Source organism: Psammomys obesus, unplaced genomic scaffold, assembly GCF_907164565.1.
Source record: "Psammomys obesus unplaced genomic scaffold, mPsaObe1.curated_primary_1811, whole genome shotgun sequence".
Lineage (NCBI taxonomy): Eukaryota > Metazoa > Chordata > Mammalia > Rodentia > Muridae > Psammomys > Psammomys obesus.
The window spans coordinates 6,108,896-6,131,464 of record NW_026596120.1 but is presented as its reverse complement, the minus strand read 5'-3'; the positions used below and the strand labels follow the sequence as shown (position 1 = coordinate 6,131,464).

Sequence of the window (22,569 nt, the reverse complement as noted above, 5' to 3'; positions counted from 1 at the left end):
TCATTATGTAACTCTCCTTACAATAGGTACTTAAGAAGTTTACTTCTTTCCTTTGATACTGTCCGTCTTCCATGATTAATACTTGGACAGCATCGTTTAGACAAGAGAACTTTCCATATATGTGACTTCAGTCTCCATGCAAGGGTTGTATAGCGAAGACTCATTCTCATGCACTTCCTCCTCAATATCTACAAACTCGTACAACAAAGCATTGTTTTGTTTTTTTTGAGAGAGGGTCTCTGTGTAGCCTTGGCTGTCCTGAAACTATGTAGACCAAGCTAGTCCTGAATTCAGAGATTCGCCTGCCTCTGACTGAGGACTGGGATTGCAGATGTGCACCATTACACTCAGCTTTTTTTGTTCTTAAAATGTTTCCAAATCTCATTGTACAGGTTAGATTTGTAAAAAATATGATTTTCCTATGGGAAATGAAAATAAGGTTGAAATATTTAGATTATAAAGCATTCAATATGACCTTGATCTTAATGTAAAAGATTAGATTGGCATTGTATTTAGAAATGTTTCAAAAATATATGGGAGGGCTGGAGAGATGGCTCAGAGGTTAACACTGGCTGCTCTTCCAGGGGTCCTGAGTTCAATTCCCAGCAACCACATGGTGGCTCATAACCATCCATAAGGAGATCTGGTGCCTTCTGGCATGCAGGTGTACATGCAGACAGAATATTGTATACATATTAAATAAATCTTAAAAATATATATATATGGGGAATATAGAAAATGTAATATATGTATATATTTTATATACATGCATATGTTTATGTACATATTATACATATATATAATTTTTCATTAAAAATGAAGTTTTATATCATTTGCAAGAAAATGCAATTGACAATCTTCATATTAAACAGTCTCAGAAAGATAACATTTTTCTTTCATTTATGGTTCCTAGATTTCATATAGCTACTTTAAATCATGCATGTATATGTGACATGAGAGCAGAAACAACACTATTGAAGGGAACAAAAGAGACTGAGATGGGAGCAGCAGGGACTATGGGAAGAATTTGTTTAAAATATATTATATATTTGTATGAAATGATCCTGATATAATCCAGCACTACATACAATGAAGATACCTCAATGCAAATTAACTAATTAGTTTAAACAGGTTTATATGAATAAAACACTTAAATGGGTAAACATATTAAACACCCCCAATATACAGAGTATTGGAAAAAGAAGATTTCCTAATTATGCTGTCTTTACTATAAGCATTAAGATCTGAATAGAAAACTGTATGTTCAGTTTTCACATTCATGTCTTCTGGCTTATTGTGTTTTACCTCATTATACTTTTACCCATAAGGGGGGGGGAGGCAGAGTTCTCTTTAGCAGCTTTCCATTTGACTGTAATAAATGTATTACTTTGCAGTTCTTCTCATTTCAATCTCTAAGAAAGTGTGCAGAGAACACATTAAAAACTTGAGATTTAAAAATCTTACAGAATTTTAACTATGGTGTTTTCCATGGCTCCTGGACTGTGTATGGTGGCGCATCAACAGTGTGGTTGTGTTCTTAAATTTACAGAATATTGAGGTTGAGATGCAGCCCAGCGGTAGAACATACACTTAGCATGGTTCAATGTTCAGTATCCCATTTAAAAAGTATGAATAATTAACTAGCTGTTTAGTTCTCACATCCGTGCTTCTTGAGTTTCTCTTCCTTAATCACATTTTCATGTATATACAGAGCTTTATGAAGTGCTTTTAATGATGTGCTATCACTTCCTCCAGGGCAGAAGAGGTAGCTCTGGGTACAGGTCCACTCCACAAGAGCTGCCCACAAGATGAATTCAGTATAACTTCGTTGTTGTTCACATGAAAACACACGCTAACCCTTAGAAATGTATAAACAATGTAATTAGAAATTACATTAGAAAATGTAATTATATATATTTTTTGATCATAAGAATGAAATGTTCTATTTCTCTAGTTGGAATACAAGAAAGCAATGTTTAAGAATTGAACCCATTATTTTAAATACTGTTAAAAATCACAGAGAAATACTAGTTTCTATGAGAATATAAGGAAAATGTATGTTGTACTTTATTTATAATTAAAGACACACCACTGATTTAACACATGAATTTTAGATTATTAACATATTCTTTGAAACAATTTTACATATATGGGGTCCAACCAAGGTACATCTGACATAGCAAGTTTTCATCAGTAGCTTCTTGTATGAGGTAGTGCACATGTCCTTCAATCGATAACGGCAATCCTGTTACTCTATTTCGGGTCTTGATTACACCTTGTAGTCGTTGCTCAATGTCAAGAACATGGGTCTTGGCCTAAAAAGATACATAAAGTCATTAAGGCTATAGACCCAATAACAGATAATGTTGATAATCTGGAATCTCTACTTTTCTACTGAATGTCAGTACTGTCTGCCTAAACAATATCCCATTTGTGCAATGAAACAAATACAGTTAGCTGGAGATGCTGGCTTTCATGTCGCAGTGACTTCACATTTACTAACTGGGCATTTTCTGCACTATAAAAATCACGTAACTATGCACATCACAATTCCAAAAATGTAATAATTTAAAGCATCTGTTTTGAGGGCTCAGTGATGGAATGTGTGTTTAGTAGACAGGAGACCCTGGGTTCTATTCCCTTCCACTATCAGAAACAAAATATAGCAAACAAACAGCAACCTATTTTGAAATGTTAGGTCTTAAATATTTAAGTGAAGACTCTAATGATGGTGGCGAGGCTCTAATGGCTAGTAAATTTACATTAGTGCATACAATGGAATATTAAGTAAATACTTGGAATTATTTACATCTCTTTTAAGAAACAACATTATCAGAATGCAAAATTGAGAATGGTATTGTTAGAAAAATAATTTTCATGCTAGGCATGGTAGCATGTGCTTTTAATCCCAGAACTCAGGGAGGCAGAGGCAGGCAGATCTCTGTGAATTCAAAGCTAGCCTGGTCCAGGATAGCCAAGGTGACACAGAGAAACTCTGTCTCTAAATCTGAAATAAATAAATAAGTTTTGGACTGAGGAATGAAGCTTGGGGTTGTTAACATTAATTAGAGCATGTACTTAGCATTCACAAAGCCTTGGGTTGAATCCCAAGTAGCAAAACTGGGAAGGGGAGAAAAAAGAATCCTCAGTCTGTATCTTTCAACTCTGAGGTTTTCACTAATTTTAGATTTCAGAGTAGTCAATATTTTGGTCACCAATAATATTTGGAATCAGTTCTCATTTAAAGAAAGAGAAACTATTAGCTCACACCAAGCTGCAGCTTATACTAACCTTTTCATTGATAACTTCCCCGGTTTCATTCAGTGATGCTTTGGAATGCCCTTTCACTGGTTTACTCCATTCCACAAGAGGATCATGCAGAAAAGTCTTTAAGACACTAAAATTGAAACAGATATATAGTAATAACATATTCAATACCTTTAAAAAAAAAAGAAATCTTAGTATTTAAAAGTAGAATAAGTGAAGAATAGGAAGATAAAGGTATTATGGCAAGATACAGGACTATATTACATTTTCAGATACCTTATGTGAAATTATTTTGAAGGCGGGTATGGTGGTGCATGCCTTTAATCCCAGCACTCAGGGAGGCAGAGGCAGGTAGATTGCTGTGAGTTCGAGGTCAGTCTGGTCTACAAAAGCAGGTCCAGGACAGCCAAGGCTACATAGAGAAACCCTGTCTCAAAACAGACAGACAGACAAACAAACAAACAAACAAATTATTTTGGGAGTATAAGGGGTAAAGTAAGGGAAAGGTAGACAGTTAAGGTAGAGGGGAGTCAGGTGTTTTGGGGGAAGATAAATTCTGCCTTACATCTCAAGATATATACTGTCATCTGATAAATGAGTATTTATTAACCTATCCTCTCCTATGTTCGAAGAATATACAACTACCTTCAGTTACCATACAGATTAACCTCACATCTTTTGTGCTTTAGACATCAACTTCAACTAGCTATGGGAAACTTGTTTAGATGGATTACAAATATCTCAAACTATTTTCAGAACAAAATTCATTGTCTTTTCCTATTTTTTTTCTATATTCCTAAAGCAGCAACAAACATCATTTATACTCTTCCCTGAACAAAAATTATCATCCTTAACTCTTCATCTGTCATCCAGTTTTACTTCCTAATCCAGAACAGAACCTCCCTGCTTACTCTGTCTCCTCTACACTACAACGTTCAGTTACAGTTGGAACTCTGCAGAATGGATGCTTTCCTTTCCTCTCCTACTGCTTTAAAAACATTTCCTTCTTAAAACTCACTCACCTTCTATTTCTCAGAACACTTATTCTGTGCTTGGTCAACTGAGATTTCAGCCACTTCGAAAGGCATTTCCTGACTTTTCTAGAAAGAAGTGTGCATGTGGGATCTCTTAAACTCATGGCAAGGAATGTTCCTTTACCTATGTTTGTAACAGAGTATTCACCACAATGCTTATAATTCTGCTTTTTTTTTTTAAAAAAAAAAAAAAAAAAAGAGAGAACTTAAAAAAATCTGCCTTTCTGGAGAGGCGACTCAAATCAATTAAAATACCCACTGTGCAAGCTTCAGAACCTGAATTCAGATCTCCAGCAACCATATAAAAAGCAGTACATGTCTTAACTCACTAACTGAGGAGGTGGAAATAGGTGGTGCCTGGAGCTCAGTGATCAGCCAGCCTGATCAGTTAACTCCATGTTCAGTGAGACCCCCATCTCAGAAAAGAAGGAGAAAGCAATTGATGAATACAGCTGATGCAGACCTTGGGCTTCCAAATGCACAGCACTAAATTAAATGTGAAAGACTGATTGCCTTATTTCTAGGAGCAAAATTCCCCTTTCTCCTTCTAGTACATATGATTAAACCCAGCCAATTAGACAAAAAAAGAAAAAGCATTTCAATTGGAAAAGAAGTAAAACACTATCTGCAGCTGAGTTGCTACTGCAGGGGGAAACCTTTAAGTATTGCTAAAACGTAACTACTTAGAGCAAATGAAGCCAAGCAGGACAGGAGCTGCTGTACTTCTGTAAATTAGGACTCAGTGCCTGAAACAAAAGGGATGGAAAGCTAGTGCAGGATGCTGGTGTGGAGGGCAGAGAACAAATGTAGGTAATCCAAGCTGGCCAGCAAGCTCCAGTCATTGGCTGTCTCCCTTCCCATCTCACCACAGGTGGGTGCCACAACACCCAGCTTTTTTACATGGATTCTGGAGAGCTGAACTCAGATCCTTACACCCGTGAGACAGTGCTTTATAGGCTGACCCATCTAGCTAAGGAACAAAGCTCTTGAAAGTACTGTACGCACACAAATGCCCAAATCATGGGGTACACTCCCCCCACATATATTCTGTCAACTGGCTAACAAAGTTTGTCCTTGTAGTCTCAGTTGTTAATTGTTGTGCTGGCAGTGCCAGGTGCTGGCAAGATATATAAATGTCACTTCCTCACTTGCCCCAAAAGAGGAGTTTCTGAGATTATCATGTCAAAAAGCAAGCTGCCATGGGAGAGGTCATGGAAGGTCACGTAGCCCTCTATCTGGACAAAATGCAACACTATCATATTGGATATTAGATATGGATATGGACAGAGTAGTTCTGCTGTAGTCTGAACCAATGAGCAAGCTGTGGAACTTTTCCTACTATGCTAATAGCTTTTTTTTTTGTATGACAAAGGAATGTGGCTTTTGGTAAATAAGAGCTGGCAGCTTGAACCAGAAGAGAGAGACTGAAGCAGAACAGGAGCAGGGCAGGGTAGCCTGGTGGAGCTAGATGGGTAGCTGAGGGATGGCCCCGAAAAACAGGCTAACAGCTTTGTACTTTATAAATGTCTCTGGTCTTTATTATTAAACCCCAGATGGGATTCCTTAAAGCCCCTGAAATACCCAAGGAGGCCAGAGGCATTGGATACCCTGTTTCCCTGGAGATGGCGTGACAGGCAGCTGTCACTCAATTGGGGTCAATTGGGGTCCTGCACATATAAGAGCAGTATGTGTTCTTAAACACTGAGCCATCGTTCTATCTTCAGGAAAGCAACTTTTATTCTTTTGGTTTTTTTAGAGACAGGGTTTCTGTGTGTAGCCTTGGCTGACCTAGACTCCCTTTGTAGACTAGGCTGTCCTTGAACTTACAGAGATCTGCCTGCCTCTGCCTTCCCGAGTGCTGGGACTACAGGCATGGGCCAATCACACATGGCTAGGAAAGCAACTTTTAAAAGTTAAGACTTGTACACTTAAAACTACAAAAGACTGTCTCAAGAAATTACTATTTAATATTAATTAATATTTAATGTGAATTGTCTCAAGAAATAAATATTTAATAAAATAGAAAACATGTTTATAGTTCAGAAAACAATGTTGTTAAGATGCTACTACACTACTAATAGAATTACAAATTCATTGCCATTCCTAGCAAAATCCAAGCTGGCTTCCTGCAGTAATTGATGGTTTTAAAATTCACAAGGGCATATGAGGGACTCAGGCAAGTCAAGTAATCTTGACAAAGAAGTAATTAGAATGCTCATACTTCCTGATTTCTGATTTCAAAATTTATTATTAAGACAGTGGTAGCTGGTACATTGGAATTGCTGAAAACCTGTTGTGGATATAAACATGGTTTTGTTTTAATCCCAGGTGTGGGATGTGGGACTTATTCAGACAGTCCACAGCAGCAAACTATTTGCCTCGTGCGGGCTCTGAGAGGAGCTCTTTGCCAGCTGCAGATAGTTTAATTCTGAAGCATCTGGAGAGAGAATAAATGCCAGAGCCCAGAGAGTGTTGGGGAGCTCTGAGAAAGAACATGGTTGCTGCTGTTCCTTCCCACCCCCCACCCCCACCCCCGCTCCTGTTACCGTTGCTGCAGTGAGACAAGAAGTTGGAGATCTCCTGAAACAAGGATTGGACTGGTTTCAAGGAACCCAACGACCCTAACCAGCAGGAATCAGCTAAGGGAACTGCACCCACTCTCCCGATAGCTGTTTCTCCTATCTAGTGTTGGGGTGTTAGAGGGGTTTGGGGTGGGGTAGAGTAGAGAGAAAGAGATATAAGAAATGTAAATAAAAGTTTTAAAAAAGTACGCCAACAAAAACCAACTGACCAATTCAAGTTAACACAATTAAATATAGGAAAAAGGATTATCAACAAATGGTAGCTAGGTGTGGTGACATATTCTTAAAATCCCACCTTAGGACTTAGGGAAGCAGAGGATCTCTGCAAGTTCAGTACCAGCCTGGTCTACCTACATAGTGCATTCCAGTTCAGTCAGGGCTACATAGTAACTAACAAAACAAAAGTTGCCAAGACAAGTAAATTTGTATAGGAAGAAGAATGAAAGTGAACTCCTATTTCACACCATACACACAAAGTAACTTAAAGGAGATCAAAGATAAAAAGGAGCTAAGCTTACAAAATGATTAGGGAGAAAAAAAAAAAAGACAAAGACAAAACAACAAAAAGCTCCAATACATACAGAAAGTCTCACAAGTTTGGATGAGACAGATTCTTTTTTAAAATTTACATGTGCTACCAAAACTAACCAGAATGAAATGTAGATAAATAATTACTTTATCAAAATTAAAAACTTTGGCTAGGGATATAGATGTAACATGGTGAAGGCCCTGGATTCAACCCCAGCACCAAAACAAACACTCATAAGTGAAAGGGAATTGTCAAAGAGAAAATAGGCTGAGGAGATGGTTCAGTTCATCATGAGAGTAATTCTAGCACCATCATGACCGCTCTTATTTGTCTCTGACTCAAGTTAAGGGATCAAGGACTCCTTTCTGGCCTTCACAGGAACAAGGCACATGTAGTGCACAGACATGCATTCAGTCAAACACCCATACACACAAAATACATTTTTAAGTTAAAAAAAAATTACAGAAAATATTTGTTGATCATGTGTCAGAAGCTTCTTGTATCCAGAATAAGTAAAGAATTCTTAAAATTAAAGGATAAAAGAAAATCAATCAAAACACAGGCAAAGAAGACACCTATACTTCAGCTACTAGAGATGCTGAGGCAGGAGGATAGATTGAGTTCAGGAGTTTAAGGGCAGACTAGGTAACACAGCAAGACACCTTTCCCCAAAATAGTATGCTAATCACCTGAATAGAGATTTATATAAAGAAGACACACAAATGCCAATAAGGGAACAAAAAACAATGCTCAACATCCCTGGTCATTAGAAAAATGCAAATTAAAACTACAATGAAATATTACCTCATACCCGGTAGAATGGTTAAAATAATAACGACATTTTTACTGTTGAAGATGTGGAGAAACGGACACCCATACACATTACTAATGGGATTGTAGTTTTTATACCTGCTTTAGAAAACAGTTTGAAGGTTATTCAAAGTACTGTAACTCAAAAGTTGTACTTCTAGGCATACACAAAGAACTGAAAATATTCATACACATAGAGCTTGTTCACAGCCATGCTATCCATAGCAGCCAAAGTGTGGAAGCTCCAAATGCCTATTAGCTGACGGTTGAAGAATGACGGTCTCATTCACATATTAGAGCACTACTTGGTAATCATAAAGAATAAAGTACTTACACATGAGGAACCTTGAATTACTATGCTACAGAAAAGATGACACACACAAAAGGTCACAAATTACATGATCAAATTGACATTAAATGTTCACTATAGGAAATCCAGAGATAGGGAGTGGATTAGTGTAAGTAGAAAGGAGAAAAAAAGTTGAGAATAATTGTTAATGCCCACAGAAGTGTTTTGTGTCAGGTGCTGAACATATCTAAAAATTAAGAGAATGCTAGTAAATGAGTAATTATGGGACTATACCAAAATCCAGTGAAAAGTGTTTTTTTGGGGGAAATGGTAGTGGTGGTGACAGGCTTTACTGTTTAGCACTGACTTGACTGGAACTCAGGATGTAGACCAGAATGGCCTAGAACTTAAGATTCTTTTGCTGGGATGACAAGCATGGACTATCATGCTAAGCCTTATTTTTTTTTTTAATGTATTTTAAAAAATATAGCTAACAGAGTGGTTTCTATATAAAGAAAGGTTACTAATGGACCAGTATGTACATTCATGGTCACTAGCAGATAATTTACAAAGTATAGGTAGTTACCTCATTAAAGGTTCTCTCTGATCCCTCATCAGCCTCAGTGTAACTTCACATGCTCTTCGAAACAGACCCTCTGTTCCCATAGGACCCATTCCATTAACCATATTATGAGTTAGGCGAAATGGTACAATTTCTGGAACTTCAAAAGTTTCTCCCTTAAAAACAAATAGTTTTATTATAATAATAAACTTATAAAACCTTTGCTCAAAGAATTTGGAATGTCATATCTGGACTTCTTTAGGAAAGAAAAAAATATCCTCCAAATCAAGAGGCATCTCTTGAAAAGAGCCATATAACTTTGCTTTTGGGCAATTTGAAACCACGGCTTCATCTTAGAAAAGATCAAGAAGACGAATGGATTCAGTTTCTCCAGTTTATAAGCTGAGTATTATTATGGAGTATACTTATCATTCAATATTTAGTCTCAGTGATATAATATGAAAACTTTTCCTGTCTCTACTTCCTTCCTCCTCATTTTTTTCTTTTTATAGTATTACTTTAAAATAGAAGGGAAATAACCAGAGATTTCCCCCTCAGACAGGCAACTAAACACCTTAGTCTAGCTGTTCACTTTCTGACATTCCTTATCAGGCCTATCTTAGGTCTTTTTCCCTTCTAAACAGTCATTCTAAATTTTCCTTTTGTATGTATGGTTTGATCTAGACCATGTATTTTATCTTTGATTTCTTTTCAGCTCAGTATACTGTCTTGTTCATCTTTGTGTGATAGCTAACAACAATCCAAAGAAGATAAGGTCAAGGAAAACTGAGATGACCTCCTAGTCTTCCTCCAGAATTATAACAGTAGTAAATTACAGAAGTCCTTAAGGCTGTATCCACTAACTTACTCTCAAGGACCCACTCTGGCACTATTTGTGTAGTTATTATTTAGTTGCTAGAGCTTGAATTCAGGACCCAGTACATACTGGGTAAAAGCTCTACTACTGAACTATACCCTAGCCTGACTTTTTCTTTAACCTAGATCAGACTCACATACTGTCAAGTTTGGAAATATTAAACAACTCTGACTTTATGGAACTAAGTCTCTGTAAAACGAACTGATCTGCTCAACTTCACACAGCTAGTAACTGAGTCAGGACTTAGAAGCTCATGCTAGTTTTCATATATAATTTTTCTAACTCTCTGCATCCTAAATAGCTTTCCTAGAGATCCACCGATGAAAACCGGTGAAGAGACTCTCTGAGTTATGCAGCTATGACTAAAGGTATAGCTAGGGAGAACAGTTGTTGGGGAGAGAAAATTTGAAGGAATATAACCAATTAACTGAAGTCACATCACACCTTATTAAAAAGACAGTTGAAGTCTACATGTACACATTCACCAGTGAAAGAATCAAAAAGAATGTTTTCACCATGACGGTCTCCAAGCCCCAAGATATAGCCAACCATTGACATGACTGCTGTAGAACGGCAGTATGCGGATCTACTACTGTACCTGAAAAAATACAATGCCTGTCAAATACTTTGTGCCAGATTTAGGCAGAAAAGATAATTTAAAAATAAATATTAAACTGTAGCAATGTATTATATTTTTGGTAACTTGCCATGATGTAGGATCAGGAAATGTTCTCAGAAACCATTCATGAAAAACAGGAGGGTGCCTGGGCAGGAGAATATCTTGGAATACTTTTAGTTTTTCAGATAAAGCTGCTGACTTTGGGAGCATACACTGGCGAAGCTCCTTTCCTGTCATATACACTCCTACAAAGCAGAATGATACTAATTTTAAACACAGCCAAATGAGAAAAGAAGCAATAATAATTTTTCTTAAAATATGAAAGGTCAACTTTTGATCCAACTGAATAGAAAAATACCAATCAATCATGCATATAAATGGTTAAACATGGTAACAAAGTAATAAACGACTGTTTTTCCTTAATACTTATAAAAAGTATATACCTTTTTTTAATGTAGAAGAAACATACTACTTCTTATCCTTTACTGTAAGGTTGGTAGCCCTGAGAACTCCTTGATCGATATAGCATGTTATGGATATAGCTTCTTATTGATAAAAATTAATATTAATGAACAAAAAACCCCAATATATGATCAAATAACTCCAGAATATAAGACTCAGAAAAATTTAGGTGTGAGTGATTACTCTGGACTGCAAAAATGCTACCACTCTTACTAAAACTATAGTAGCCTCTCTTGATCAGGATGTCATACTGGGGTAACTCGAACTCCTAGTAGAAAGGACAAACTGGTCCTCTGAAATAAGTTACTCTAAGGCAAGTCTATGAAATTCATGGATTACCATGATTACTGTTATTTAAATCCAGGTCTCACTTTATAGCCAGGGCTAACCTGGAACTTAGAAATTTATTTTGTAATATATTACAAAATAAACTTGCAGTAATCCTCCTTCCTGTGTGTCCTGAGTGCTGAGTTTATAGGTCTGTGCCACTACTCCCAATATGTTCTTGACTCTTCTTTTTAAGCCAGGCTCTCACTATGTTGCTCTGGATGGCCTGGGACTATGTAGATCAGGTGAACCTTAAACTCAAAGAGATTTGCCTGCCTCTCCTTCCTGAGTGTTAGGATTAAAAGGGGTCTACCATGCCTGGCAGGTAACTAACTTTTTGAGGCAGTCTTACTATGTAGCTATGGCTATCCTACAACTAGAACTCAGTATGTAGATCAGGCTGGCCTCAAACTCACAGAAATCCACCTCCCAAGTGTTGGGAATAAAGGCATGAGCCAACACTTCTGGCATGTTACTAATTCTTAAACTAAACCTTAGACTGAAAATCATCTGGATACAATATAGGACAAGCTCATGGTTTGTGACTTTTAGCTTCATTCATTGTATAGTTCCACAATATTTATAAGGTGGACTCTTAACATTTAATTGAGTTTTTTTCTGTTCAAGATGCTCATTCACCACGTGAATTTGAACTAGTTATTTAGAGAATTAGGCTTTTTAATAATAATGACATGATCTATATTACATGTGTAGTATAATACACATACTAGAGTAATTTACCAGTACTACTTATGATACGGACTTAATTGTGTTTTTTAAAAAATTATGTTGAATAGCTGGGGTGATGGGACATGACTTTAATTCCAGCACTTGGGAGGCAGAGACAGAATGATCTCTGTGAATGTGAGGCCCAGCCTGGTCTAACCTAGTTTAAGTTCCAGGACAGCCACGGCTCCACAGTGAGACCTTTTCTCAAAAAATAAAGCAACCCCCCCCCCCCAATATGTTAGAGAATATAACCTTATTTGGAAATATGGTCTTTATAGATAGAGCCAGGTTAAGAAGAGTGCATTAAGGTGGGATTATAATTCAAGAATCCAACAACTGGTATTATTATAGTAGAAAAAAAAGAGACTTATGCCAGGGAGATGGGGTCAGTGGATAAACTACCATGTAAGCATGAGGATCTGACTCCAAATCCTCAGAACTCACATAAAGCTAGATGTAGAAGTGCACATCTATCATCCCAGTGCTCCCAGAGCAAGATGAGAGACAGAGACTGAGAATTTCTGGAAGCTCAAGGCCTGGCCTAGGCAGCGACAAGAGACCCTGGGTCAAACAAGATAGGTGAGGATGGCTGATACGCAGGTCACCTCTGACAACCACATGTGCACTTGTAGCTCTGCCATATTTGCACATATAAGTATGTGTACACTGATTTTTAAAAAGATAAATATTAAAATATACTGTATAGATGAATGGAATTGTTAATGAATACATTTTTGAAACTCTTCAAAAGGGGGGCATTTTGGTGGAGCATACTTTTAATCTGGGCAGACGCAGGCAGATAGGGCTGAGTTTGAAGCCATCCTAGTCTACATAGTAGGGAAACAAAAACTACAACAAAAAATAGGTGTGTAACAACACAGAAATTTGATCAGTTATTTTTTTCTATCATGAAGTTACTATGTTTTTTTTCTTTTCACAATTAACAATTATCTCACAAGAAAGGATTTTATATCACAAATGACCTGTTTCTTAACATACTTTTGCCTTAATTTTTTCTTTTTTTGGATCTTTTAAGACAGGGTTTCTCTGTGTTATAGCTCTGGCTGTCCTGGAAATCACTCTGCAGACCAAGCTTGCCTTGAACTTACAAAGATCTGCCTGACTCTGCCTCCTGAGTGCTAGGATTAAAGGCGTGTGCTACCATTGCCTGGCTACTTTTTTTCTTTTTAAAATTCTGGGACATGTTATCACTCTGCAGCCATGGCTGGCACTGACCTCATGACCCTCCTGCAGTGGCTTTCCCGAGTGCTGGGATTACTGGAGACCATTTATAATCACTGCCTATGACATCAGTTCCTATGGTGTTTGCTAGTTAGTAATATTCTTTTTCCACAGTCCTGCAGTCATTCATCACAATTTTACTACAATAAAGACTTTTTCCTACTTACCTACTTGTGAAAGTAATTATTTACATAAATATGAAGGTATATTTATTTTACTTCCTAGGTTATAATTAATTACCTTTAATATTATTTTTGCTAAAGTTATTTCAAGTTAGGATAGCCTTTTTTAAAATTCATTTTTATTTTATGTGCACTGGTGTTTTTCAGATAAAGCTGCTGACTTTGGTATCATCCACTGCATGTATGTCTGTGTGAGGGGGTCAGATCTTGAAGTTACAGTTACAGACAGTTGTGAGCTGCCATCTGGATGCTGGGAATTGAACCCGGGTCCTCTGGAAGAACAGTCAGTGCTCTTAACTGCTGAGCTATCTCTCCAGCCCCAGGACAGCCTTCTAATCCATCAAATATTTATGTTTCTCTGACAGTAAGAAAACGAACTTTCGTTGTTCATAGGATATTTACTTATTTGCTAAATGCACATGAAGTAATTTCAGAATTGCTAACAAATATTTCAGAAAAATAAATGTTCAGATTTTCTTTGTAGGTTAGCTCAAAAGTTTTTACCACTGGGGAGGGGGAGAAAGAAGACTTTACATGCTTTTTATATACAATATAAATTTCACTAGGCTTAGGTAAAATATATGTATTGACATAATAAAAAAATATTACGTACATTGGGCAGAGGTAGTGGTGCATACTTTTTAATTCCAGCACTTGGGAGGCAGAGGCAGGCAGATCTCTGTGAGACTGAGGCCTGCCTGGTCTACACAGTGAGCTCCAGAATAGCGAATAGCCAAAACACACAAAAAAAATCCTTGTCTTAAAAAATAAAAAAAAACAAAAAAACTTCCAAAGCCATACCAAGACAAAAAAAACAAACCAAAACAAAAAACTTGTATATATTTCACATGCCTGTAGGTGACAAACCCATAGTATATACTTCTATCATAAGAGTGAATACAGTACCCTTTTCTTTATATATTTTGGTCAGAATAGGTCTCAAGCCAGCTGTGTTGTTCACCCATTCAATAATCCCACATTCATCATTCAATGGAATAACTGCATATGTTCGGATATGAAGTTCTCTTCGACGTGATTCTGCATCTTTTCTTAAGCTCTATGAAAAACACAGACAGAAATGAAAAAAAAATAGAATTCAAATTCCTATTATGTCAAATGTGTCTAGACATTGTTCATTTCCTAGATAAAGTGCTAATGGAAGGCTGTAATGAATAATTCTGAAAGTTAGAAGGAGCTATGGGGTCATGTCCCTATTCTACTTCTAAACCTTAAAATGTCTCGTGGAATATCTTCTTTTTAATTCTTCATTATCAATATAACAGAATACTGTATTTGAAAGGTAGTATTTATAAACATATCAACAGCAAAATACTATTATTTATTTTCTACTGCATTACAGATATCATTAATGTCAAGTAGTTGAGACTGATGTTTAATTTTATCTATAAGAAATCCTTGTTACTTTACTTTCCTCTCTGAAAAAAGTCATAAGGAATCATACTAGCTAACAAAAATTAAATAAACAAACCCCCAAACCTAAAATGCACGTCTGTGTATAAATATATAGAGTTTATATTTTTTTTGTCTGGACTGACAATGCTCCCTCCAAGGGCCAAAGACCATCTAATAAACCCAACACCAGGCCTAAGATGCCCTGTTTTGAATTGTTGATCATGGTTGTCCTAGAGTCTCCCAAAACATTATAGACTATTGCTGTTACCCTTGGTTTTTCTCCAGAGGTGGAAGGTCAGTCTCTATTGCTGAAAAGATCACGCATGTCAGACATAAAGTTACAGGCCCTCAGCTGGATCTGATCTAAAAACCTCCTCTCTCTGAGGATTAACTTTTGTGGTACTAGAAGGCTCCATGCAAGCTTCCAAAGGAGGGAAACAACCAACAGTACTACCAAGCTATTACACCCATACATCACACCAACCAGCATGGACAGTAGCCTAAGGGTGCAACAGCGGCAAGCATATTCTCTGGTAGTAACCAACTCTCTAATTGGACGGGAGACCTGCTAACCCAGGGGGAATTCATGCCAACAGTTCAGGGCTAGTGAAGTCATGGATTTTGGAGAACTGATAAGCACTACTTTACTAAACACGTATAATCTGTAACTGTATTCTAAATATTTGTCCTTGTATTCATGGATAAGTATAGTCTTCATCCCTCATCAAAGAGACTTTTTTTTTTGCAACAGATGGAGACAATTACAGAAAAACAATCAGTCAAAATGCACAGCAGTGGAGCCCATTCCCAATGCATCTACCAAATAACTCCTACACCTAAGGCTCAGGGATCACTGTAAAAGAGAGGGGTAGAAAGACTGTAAAAGCCAAAGGATTAGGAACTACACCTATAAAGTCTTACTAACATTACTAAACACAAACTGGACAAGCAATGGACATGGTAATGTGGCAAGGAGAAAGACTAAGAGGCTTTAACCCTAGACAAAGAAATACATGTTGCTAAGAAATGCTGACAGCGGGATAAATAAATCTTCCCCCAGGAAGAGCACACACTCATCGGTTACTAACCAAATGGTCAGCCCTGAATATATACATGTAAGTAACAAACACTGAACAGATTATCTTTATATATTTAGGAATATACATATGCACTCAAAAGGAGGTGTATATGGGAGGGTTTTGAAGGAGGAAAGGGGGAAATGATGGAATTATATGTATATATAAATATGGATTATGTCATTTAAAAACAACTATAATAAAATACATGAAAAACCATGCATTATATGATAGCTAAAATTTCTTTCTTTTTCTTTTTTCCATTTTTTTTATTAATTACACTTTATTCATTTTGTATCCCCCCATAAGCCCTTCCCTCCTCCCCTCCCGATCTCACCCTCCCTCACCTCTTTTTCTTATATTAATTATAAGTTTTATTTCAAAGTTGTCATCTGGTAGAAGAAAGATCATTTGATGAATCCTGAAATACCAGGTATAGACAAACAGTAGAATATTTAATCTGAATCTGTTTGAAGGAAACTAAGAAATTTCTCTAGTAATTCAGCTGTTCCTTTCAGAAATATGATCAATTGACCAAAAAACACCATTTAAACCAGCTCTGGTAGTATATACCTGAAAGGCATTGAGAGGTGGAGGTAGGGGGATCAGGGTTCAAAGTCATCCTTGGTTACATAGCCAGCCCAAGGACAGTCTAAAATCTTAAACTAAAAAATAAAAAAAGAACAAGAACAAAACCAAAACAAAAGACCCCTCCACCAAAACAAAAACAAACAGAATCTTTAAGAATAAGTAATTGTCACCAATGCTAGGAAACAGTATGACAAAATCTTACGTACAGATCAGTGTCTAACCTCAACAACCAACAAAATTAGACAGTTTTCACAACCAGGGTATTTATTTATTTTTTGACCATTCTAACAAGAGGTTTTATTACCTTAACAGTAATAAAATGTATTATGATTAAATTAACAACCTAAAGCCAGTTCATCGGACACTGAAATCAGAAAAACACTGAAGGAGCTTTGGTATTAATGTGTTAATGGTTTAATCATCTATGAAGTAACATTTTAAGCAAAAATTAATTCTGACCATATTGCTTTTGAGATTTATTTATTTATTATGTATGCAAGTGTGAGCCTACATATAGGCCTGCATGCCAGATCTCATTATAGATGGTTGTGAGCCATCATGTGGTTGCTAGGAATTGAACTCAGGACCTCTGGAAGAGCAGCCAGTGCTCTTAACCTCTGAGCCATCTCTCCAGCCCAAACATACTCCTTTTGAAATGACCACCTAGTAGTAAATTTTAAATTATATTTAGTTAAACCAAGTATAGACTATATCGTGTTTTGGGAGGAGGGGCAGGAGAAGTTGGAGATTGAGCCCAGACCTCAGCATTCTTATCCAATATCCTCAGCCCATGACTGTTCATAGAAACAAAAACAACATAAAACATACCAGCTTGATGGTACAGACAGCATTTAGAAGATGGAGGCAAGAGGATCAGGAGTTCAATATAGTGAATTAAAGGCCAGCCAAGGACACAAGGGAATCGTCCTCTGCCTCCAAAACAAAAACAACCAAACAAAGGCCCTTTGTTTGGGCTATTCTATCTTTTCCAACTATTTATTCTGTTAGTTAAAGAGACAGCAGTGAAATAAAGGGAAAGGATGGGAAAATGTGACAAAAAGCTTGTGGAAAGATTAAGAAAGTTCTGTCTTTCTAAACATGGTTAATTTTTTTACCAATGTAAAGAAATATGCTATGTAATCATAAATGTTTGGTTGACGAAAATTCAAAATAGACAAAGACTATATAATTATATAGTTTAATTTTTATTTTGAGACTGGGTCTTGCTTGTAAAACTTACTAATAAAAAAATGGAATTCCATTAGTTTATAATCCTTTCTCAAGTCATTTTTGGTTTACATATCATGAGTCTTTTTAAAACACAAAACAAAATGAAAAAGAGATCTTTGCTTTCTGAACAGAAACAAGAATTTTTACAAGATGATGGTTGCCACATTATGTCAAGGTCAAGATTCTTTGTATTTACTCTTGAAACGTTCTTGCTTCAGTCTCCTAAATGGTGCTACCACTACCACTCCTGGCTAATAAAAAGTTTTGAATTAGATTTCCCATATCTCTGTGAGTCAGATAGCAAGCACTTAACAACACAATGAAAAAAAAATGCTAATGATTACCTATGAACAGTGAGGTCATAAAAAACAGAACCTATTGTTTCTAACATTGAAACAGAAACCCTGAAGTCTAGATAAGTAGAAAGTATTAAATTGTTAAAAGTTAACTGAAGTAGACAATTTCTATCTATGTATATACATAAAAATCTGGTAAGATGGACTTGAACAAATACTGGTATACTCATTCAAAGTATCAGGTAGAGGAAATTCAAGCATTCATAATGGAAAGTAGATAAAGAAGATGCACAACTTTAATTTTTATTATTCAGTTTTAAATGGAATCTGAATCTGAACCATGAAGACATATAGTTGAGTGAAACAAGCCAAAAGGACCCTTTATATGAGGTCCCAAAGTGGTGACATTAATGGAGGTAGAAAGTAGAACTGTGGTTTTTATAGACTGGTTGGGGAGAAGTGGAGAGTTATGCTTTAATAGTTTCAATTTGTAATGTTAATATATTTTTAAAAGGTACCCTGAGGATGGTTGCAAAACTGTGAATATACTCAATGGCACTGAAATATATACTCGATTTAAATGATACTCTGTACATTTTATCACAAAAATGAGAAAATAAAAACATACATTTCAAGAATAATCTAACTGCCTATGTCCACATTACTATGACAATAACTTTTCCAAGTCTAAAATAAATGCAGTGAGGCTGGACAGATGGCTTAGCAGGTAAGAACACTTGCTGCTCTTCCTGAGGATCCAGATTCGGTTCTCAGCACCCATCTCAGGTGGCTCACAGCCATCTCCAGCTCCAGGGAAGCTCATGCCTCCAGCCGTAGCCAGCACCTGCACTCATGGGCGCACACACGCAGGTACATATATTGAAAATAATATAAATAAATCTTTAAAACAGGCAAACTAGAGACATTTTGGTTCCCTTCCTCTCTCTGCCTCTCTTCCCATGGTGACTTCCCTGGCCATGGTTCTTGGGACCAATGACCCTACCCAAAAGCTACATCCAATAAACCTGCCTTTATGCTTTAAAAAAAAAAAAAAAAAAAAGCAAATTATTTCCAACCTTGTTAATCAAAGAATTGAATTCCATTAGTCTACAGTCTTTTCTCAGGTCATCTTTTGGTTTACACATCATGATGTAGAACTTTCCATCTGAGCCCTTTAAAGAGATCTTCTTTGGTTTCTGGAGTGAAGAAAGAATTTCTACCTAAAAAATAGAAAGTGTTGTATTTAAGACAAGCCTGAAATTCGTTGTTAAATGTGAATATTATAAATATTGAGTCATGCATTATCATAATAAAAAATAAGTGGGAGTATGTAGTAAATTTGTATTTTAAAATTTTCTTTTACTTTAGTTACGTAGAAGCTAAAAAAGAAGGTTGTCTATGAATAGGGATACACTTTCTTAAATATTAGGAATGCATATGAAGTAAAATAAATAAGACAAAATAAACCTGACTTTGTCAGCAAAACAAGTACTTACACAGGTATATTCAGACAGTTCTTTCAAAGCAGCCACAAAAATTTTGCATAATAAAGAATATTTATTATAATATTGGAAGGGCATTATAAAAATATATCATATAAACATATAAAACTTTCGAAGAGTAAGTTTATCAGTTGAAAGTAATTTGCTTTTAAAAAAAGAAACTTCTCTAAAAGGAAGTCTACTACATGAGTTAAGTAAGCTAAAAAATACTGCTTAAGTTAAAAACAAAACAGGATTATAATAATGTACAATGTAAATGGCTCTAAAAACAATTTTAAAATGTCCTAAGCTATAGAAATTTTGGAATAAATATGGTGTTTTCAAAAGCTTTTCCCTAGAAGTACTCTAGAACTATTTCCTTAAAATAAGCATACATAAAGCAGGGCATGGTTGCACACCCCTTTAATCCCAGCACTTGGGAAACAAGAGGCAGGCAGATCTCTGAGTTCGAGGCCAGCCTGGTCTACAAAGAGAGTTCCAGGATAATTAGGGCTGTTACACAGAGAAATCCTGTCTTGAAAAAACCCAAACCAAGCTACCAACCCCCAACCAAACAAAGCATACATTTATAGCCATGTGTCATGGGTGGGCGTGTGGAACAGAAGAAAAGAGTATGTGTTCCATCTGCTCTCCTTTTTTTTTTTTTTTTTTTTTTTTAAGACAGAATAAAATAAAATAAAATTGTGAAAAATAGTCAAGGGTGAAATATGAACATGTGAAAATCAAAATTTTAGGCTGGTTATGATTCCTTATCATTTAACTTTGTACAAGAAAATTTTACTTCTCTACATTTTTAGGGTTTTCTTTGTGACTAAGTGACTTTATTTAGTTACTTAGATTTCTGGCTTAATTTGAAAGTGTAAACTTAACTACATCTAAAAATTGTTGTTATGGTTATATAAAACTGGAGTTTACCACATCATCGAAGCCTGCAAGATAAGCCCAATGCCCAGGAAATGGATCATGATTAGCATGGGCACCCAAAATTGAGGGAAGAGTAGGTATCATAACTGACTGCAAAGGAATGAGGATTTCACTAAATGTTGGGTCTTCTACCATCTTTTTAAGCATTTTGAAGTGAGTGCTCATGCTTAATGTAGAATTACTTCCATCAACCTGAAAAAACAAACAAACAAACAAACAAACAGAATATTTCAGTTTTTCTCAGTTTACCTTGAATTACAGAACATAATCACAGTAACCATTTCACATTTACAACTTCAATTGCTCAGCAGTATGCAATGTCCTAAGGATTTTTAATCATCTCATTTAATCATTATCATCTTCTACCTCATAAATAATAGTTCCTCTATTATATGAGTGTTTAATGTCCGAAGGAGATGGTAGAAGCCAGAAATCTATTATCAGACATGAGAAAAATCTGTAAACAACTTTTTTAGGTTACCAAATCTCATTTGACAATGATACTGAATTTCTTAGTGTAAAGATGAATACTATGTGTGTTTGATTATGGGATAAGCCAACAGATTTTCATCAGTTACAATAGCCTAAAGTATGAATACCTTTAAAACCAAGGGGGAAAAAAACCTCTGAATTTCTAAGTGTAGTTTCAGATAAAGAACTAAGCACTTGAACATGTAAAGCACTTACATGGCCAGCATCTAATAAATAAAAGTTTTTCCTAGTGTCAAGTACATCAGAGGTCAAGTAGAGTTAAAGGAAACAATGAAAGACTATCTATTCTTTTGAGAACAGTTTTTGGAAGGCAAAAAAACTCACCTATTCACCTTTTTACCTAGAAATAAATGGATTTGATTACTTGTCACATGAAACTACCTATTTACCTGATTAAAAAAATCCTATCCCTTTAATAACTACCCCTACTTTTATCTCTTCATTCTTTACCTCCTCTCAACTCCTTACAAAGAATAGTGATTCCCTCCTTTAATTACTTTCCTACTTCAGTCACAAGCATCCTGAAAAGAGTACTTATTTACTCCGGAGGATAACCATCCGCTTAGTTCTTTAAACATCTACCAGCAATTCAAGACAGGTTTCTATTAGTCCTTTTGTTCCCTTAGCACAATGCCTGTGCACCGAAATATATACTGAAAACAATGAAAATCAAGGGCTTGGGATAGAGCTCATGTATAAAGTGCTTGCCTCCTATGCATAAGGCCTTGGGTTCCATATTGAACACTAGAAAAAGGCAACCAATTAAACAAACAAAAAAACCCCCTCCATTCTCTTGACCATCATATATATATATATATATATATATGTTAACATACAAGTTTTTAAAGCTTAAGAATATGACAGTATAATCAGAGACTGCTTTAATACATTTTACATATATTCCTATGGTTGACTTAATATTTTTTGCCTAAAATTATTGGTAACTATTAAAAATATATTTTCAGGAAAAAAAATCAGAAATGTAGAGGACATCTGAAAGAGGGATATATATTAGAAATTTAAAAAAGATTTATTAAGATAATTCATGCAGGGGGTAGAAGTGTATCTTAGTGATAAAACCCTTACTTAGCAAGATCAGGTTTCTGGTTCAGTCTCTAGCACTATGAAGAAAAAGGGGGTGGGGAAGAAAAGATACAAAGATACCTATTTAAAATATACCATTTGATATATTTTGATATACGCATACTGATATACTTAAAAACTTTAGTGAAACATACAAGCTCAAATCACACACACATCTCTATAAAATCTTATTAACACTGGATGAAAGCACTAGGATCTGTGAAAGTACCGATTTGTTGCACAATTCCAGTAGCTTGTCTGTTAGGCGGGTTGCATCCCCAACAAACTTTTCTAAGGACTTCTTCATATGGATGGCTTTGTTAAGGATCTCCTTGCATCTGTTCACACGCATGGGGTAAGAGGACTGCCAATTAAACAGAGTAAACACACTTACATATGAAATCTGGTTGGCAAGAGTCAACTTAAAAAGAATATTCATAATGGGAGTTTA

At 36.0% G+C, this 22,569-nt stretch overlaps 1 protein-coding gene and 1 non-coding gene across 2 annotated transcripts in view; both read right to left on the bottom strand.

Annotated features, from left to right (window-relative positions):
- Positions 1 to 2,043: 2,043 nt before the first annotated feature.
- Positions 2,044 to 22,569, bottom strand: part of Atr (ATR serine/threonine kinase) — a 103,336-nt gene continuing 82,810 nt past the window's right edge. Inside the window, exons 39-47 of the mRNA XM_055629710.1 lie at positions 22,348 to 22,482; positions 20,535 to 20,735; positions 19,194 to 19,337; positions 14,418 to 14,568; positions 10,658 to 10,814; positions 10,395 to 10,548; positions 9,098 to 9,249; positions 3,292 to 3,397; positions 2,044 to 2,315 (exon numbers count right to left, since the gene is read on the bottom strand). Of these exons, the coding sequence (XP_055485685.1) occupies positions 2,142 to 2,315; positions 3,292 to 3,397; positions 9,098 to 9,249; positions 10,395 to 10,548; positions 10,658 to 10,814; positions 14,418 to 14,568; positions 19,194 to 19,337; positions 20,535 to 20,735; positions 22,348 to 22,482 (1,374 nt within the window). The 3' untranslated portion in view covers positions 2,044 to 2,141. The remainder of the gene's footprint in view (positions 2,316 to 3,291; positions 3,398 to 9,097; positions 9,250 to 10,394; positions 10,549 to 10,657; positions 10,815 to 14,417; positions 14,569 to 19,193; positions 19,338 to 20,534; positions 20,736 to 22,347; positions 22,483 to 22,569) is intronic.
- On the bottom strand, positions 11,020 to 11,149 carry LOC129693225 (small nucleolar RNA U109). Its single transcript, XR_008722848.1, has one exon. It is a non-coding gene; the product is annotated as a small nucleolar RNA U109 (small nucleolar RNA).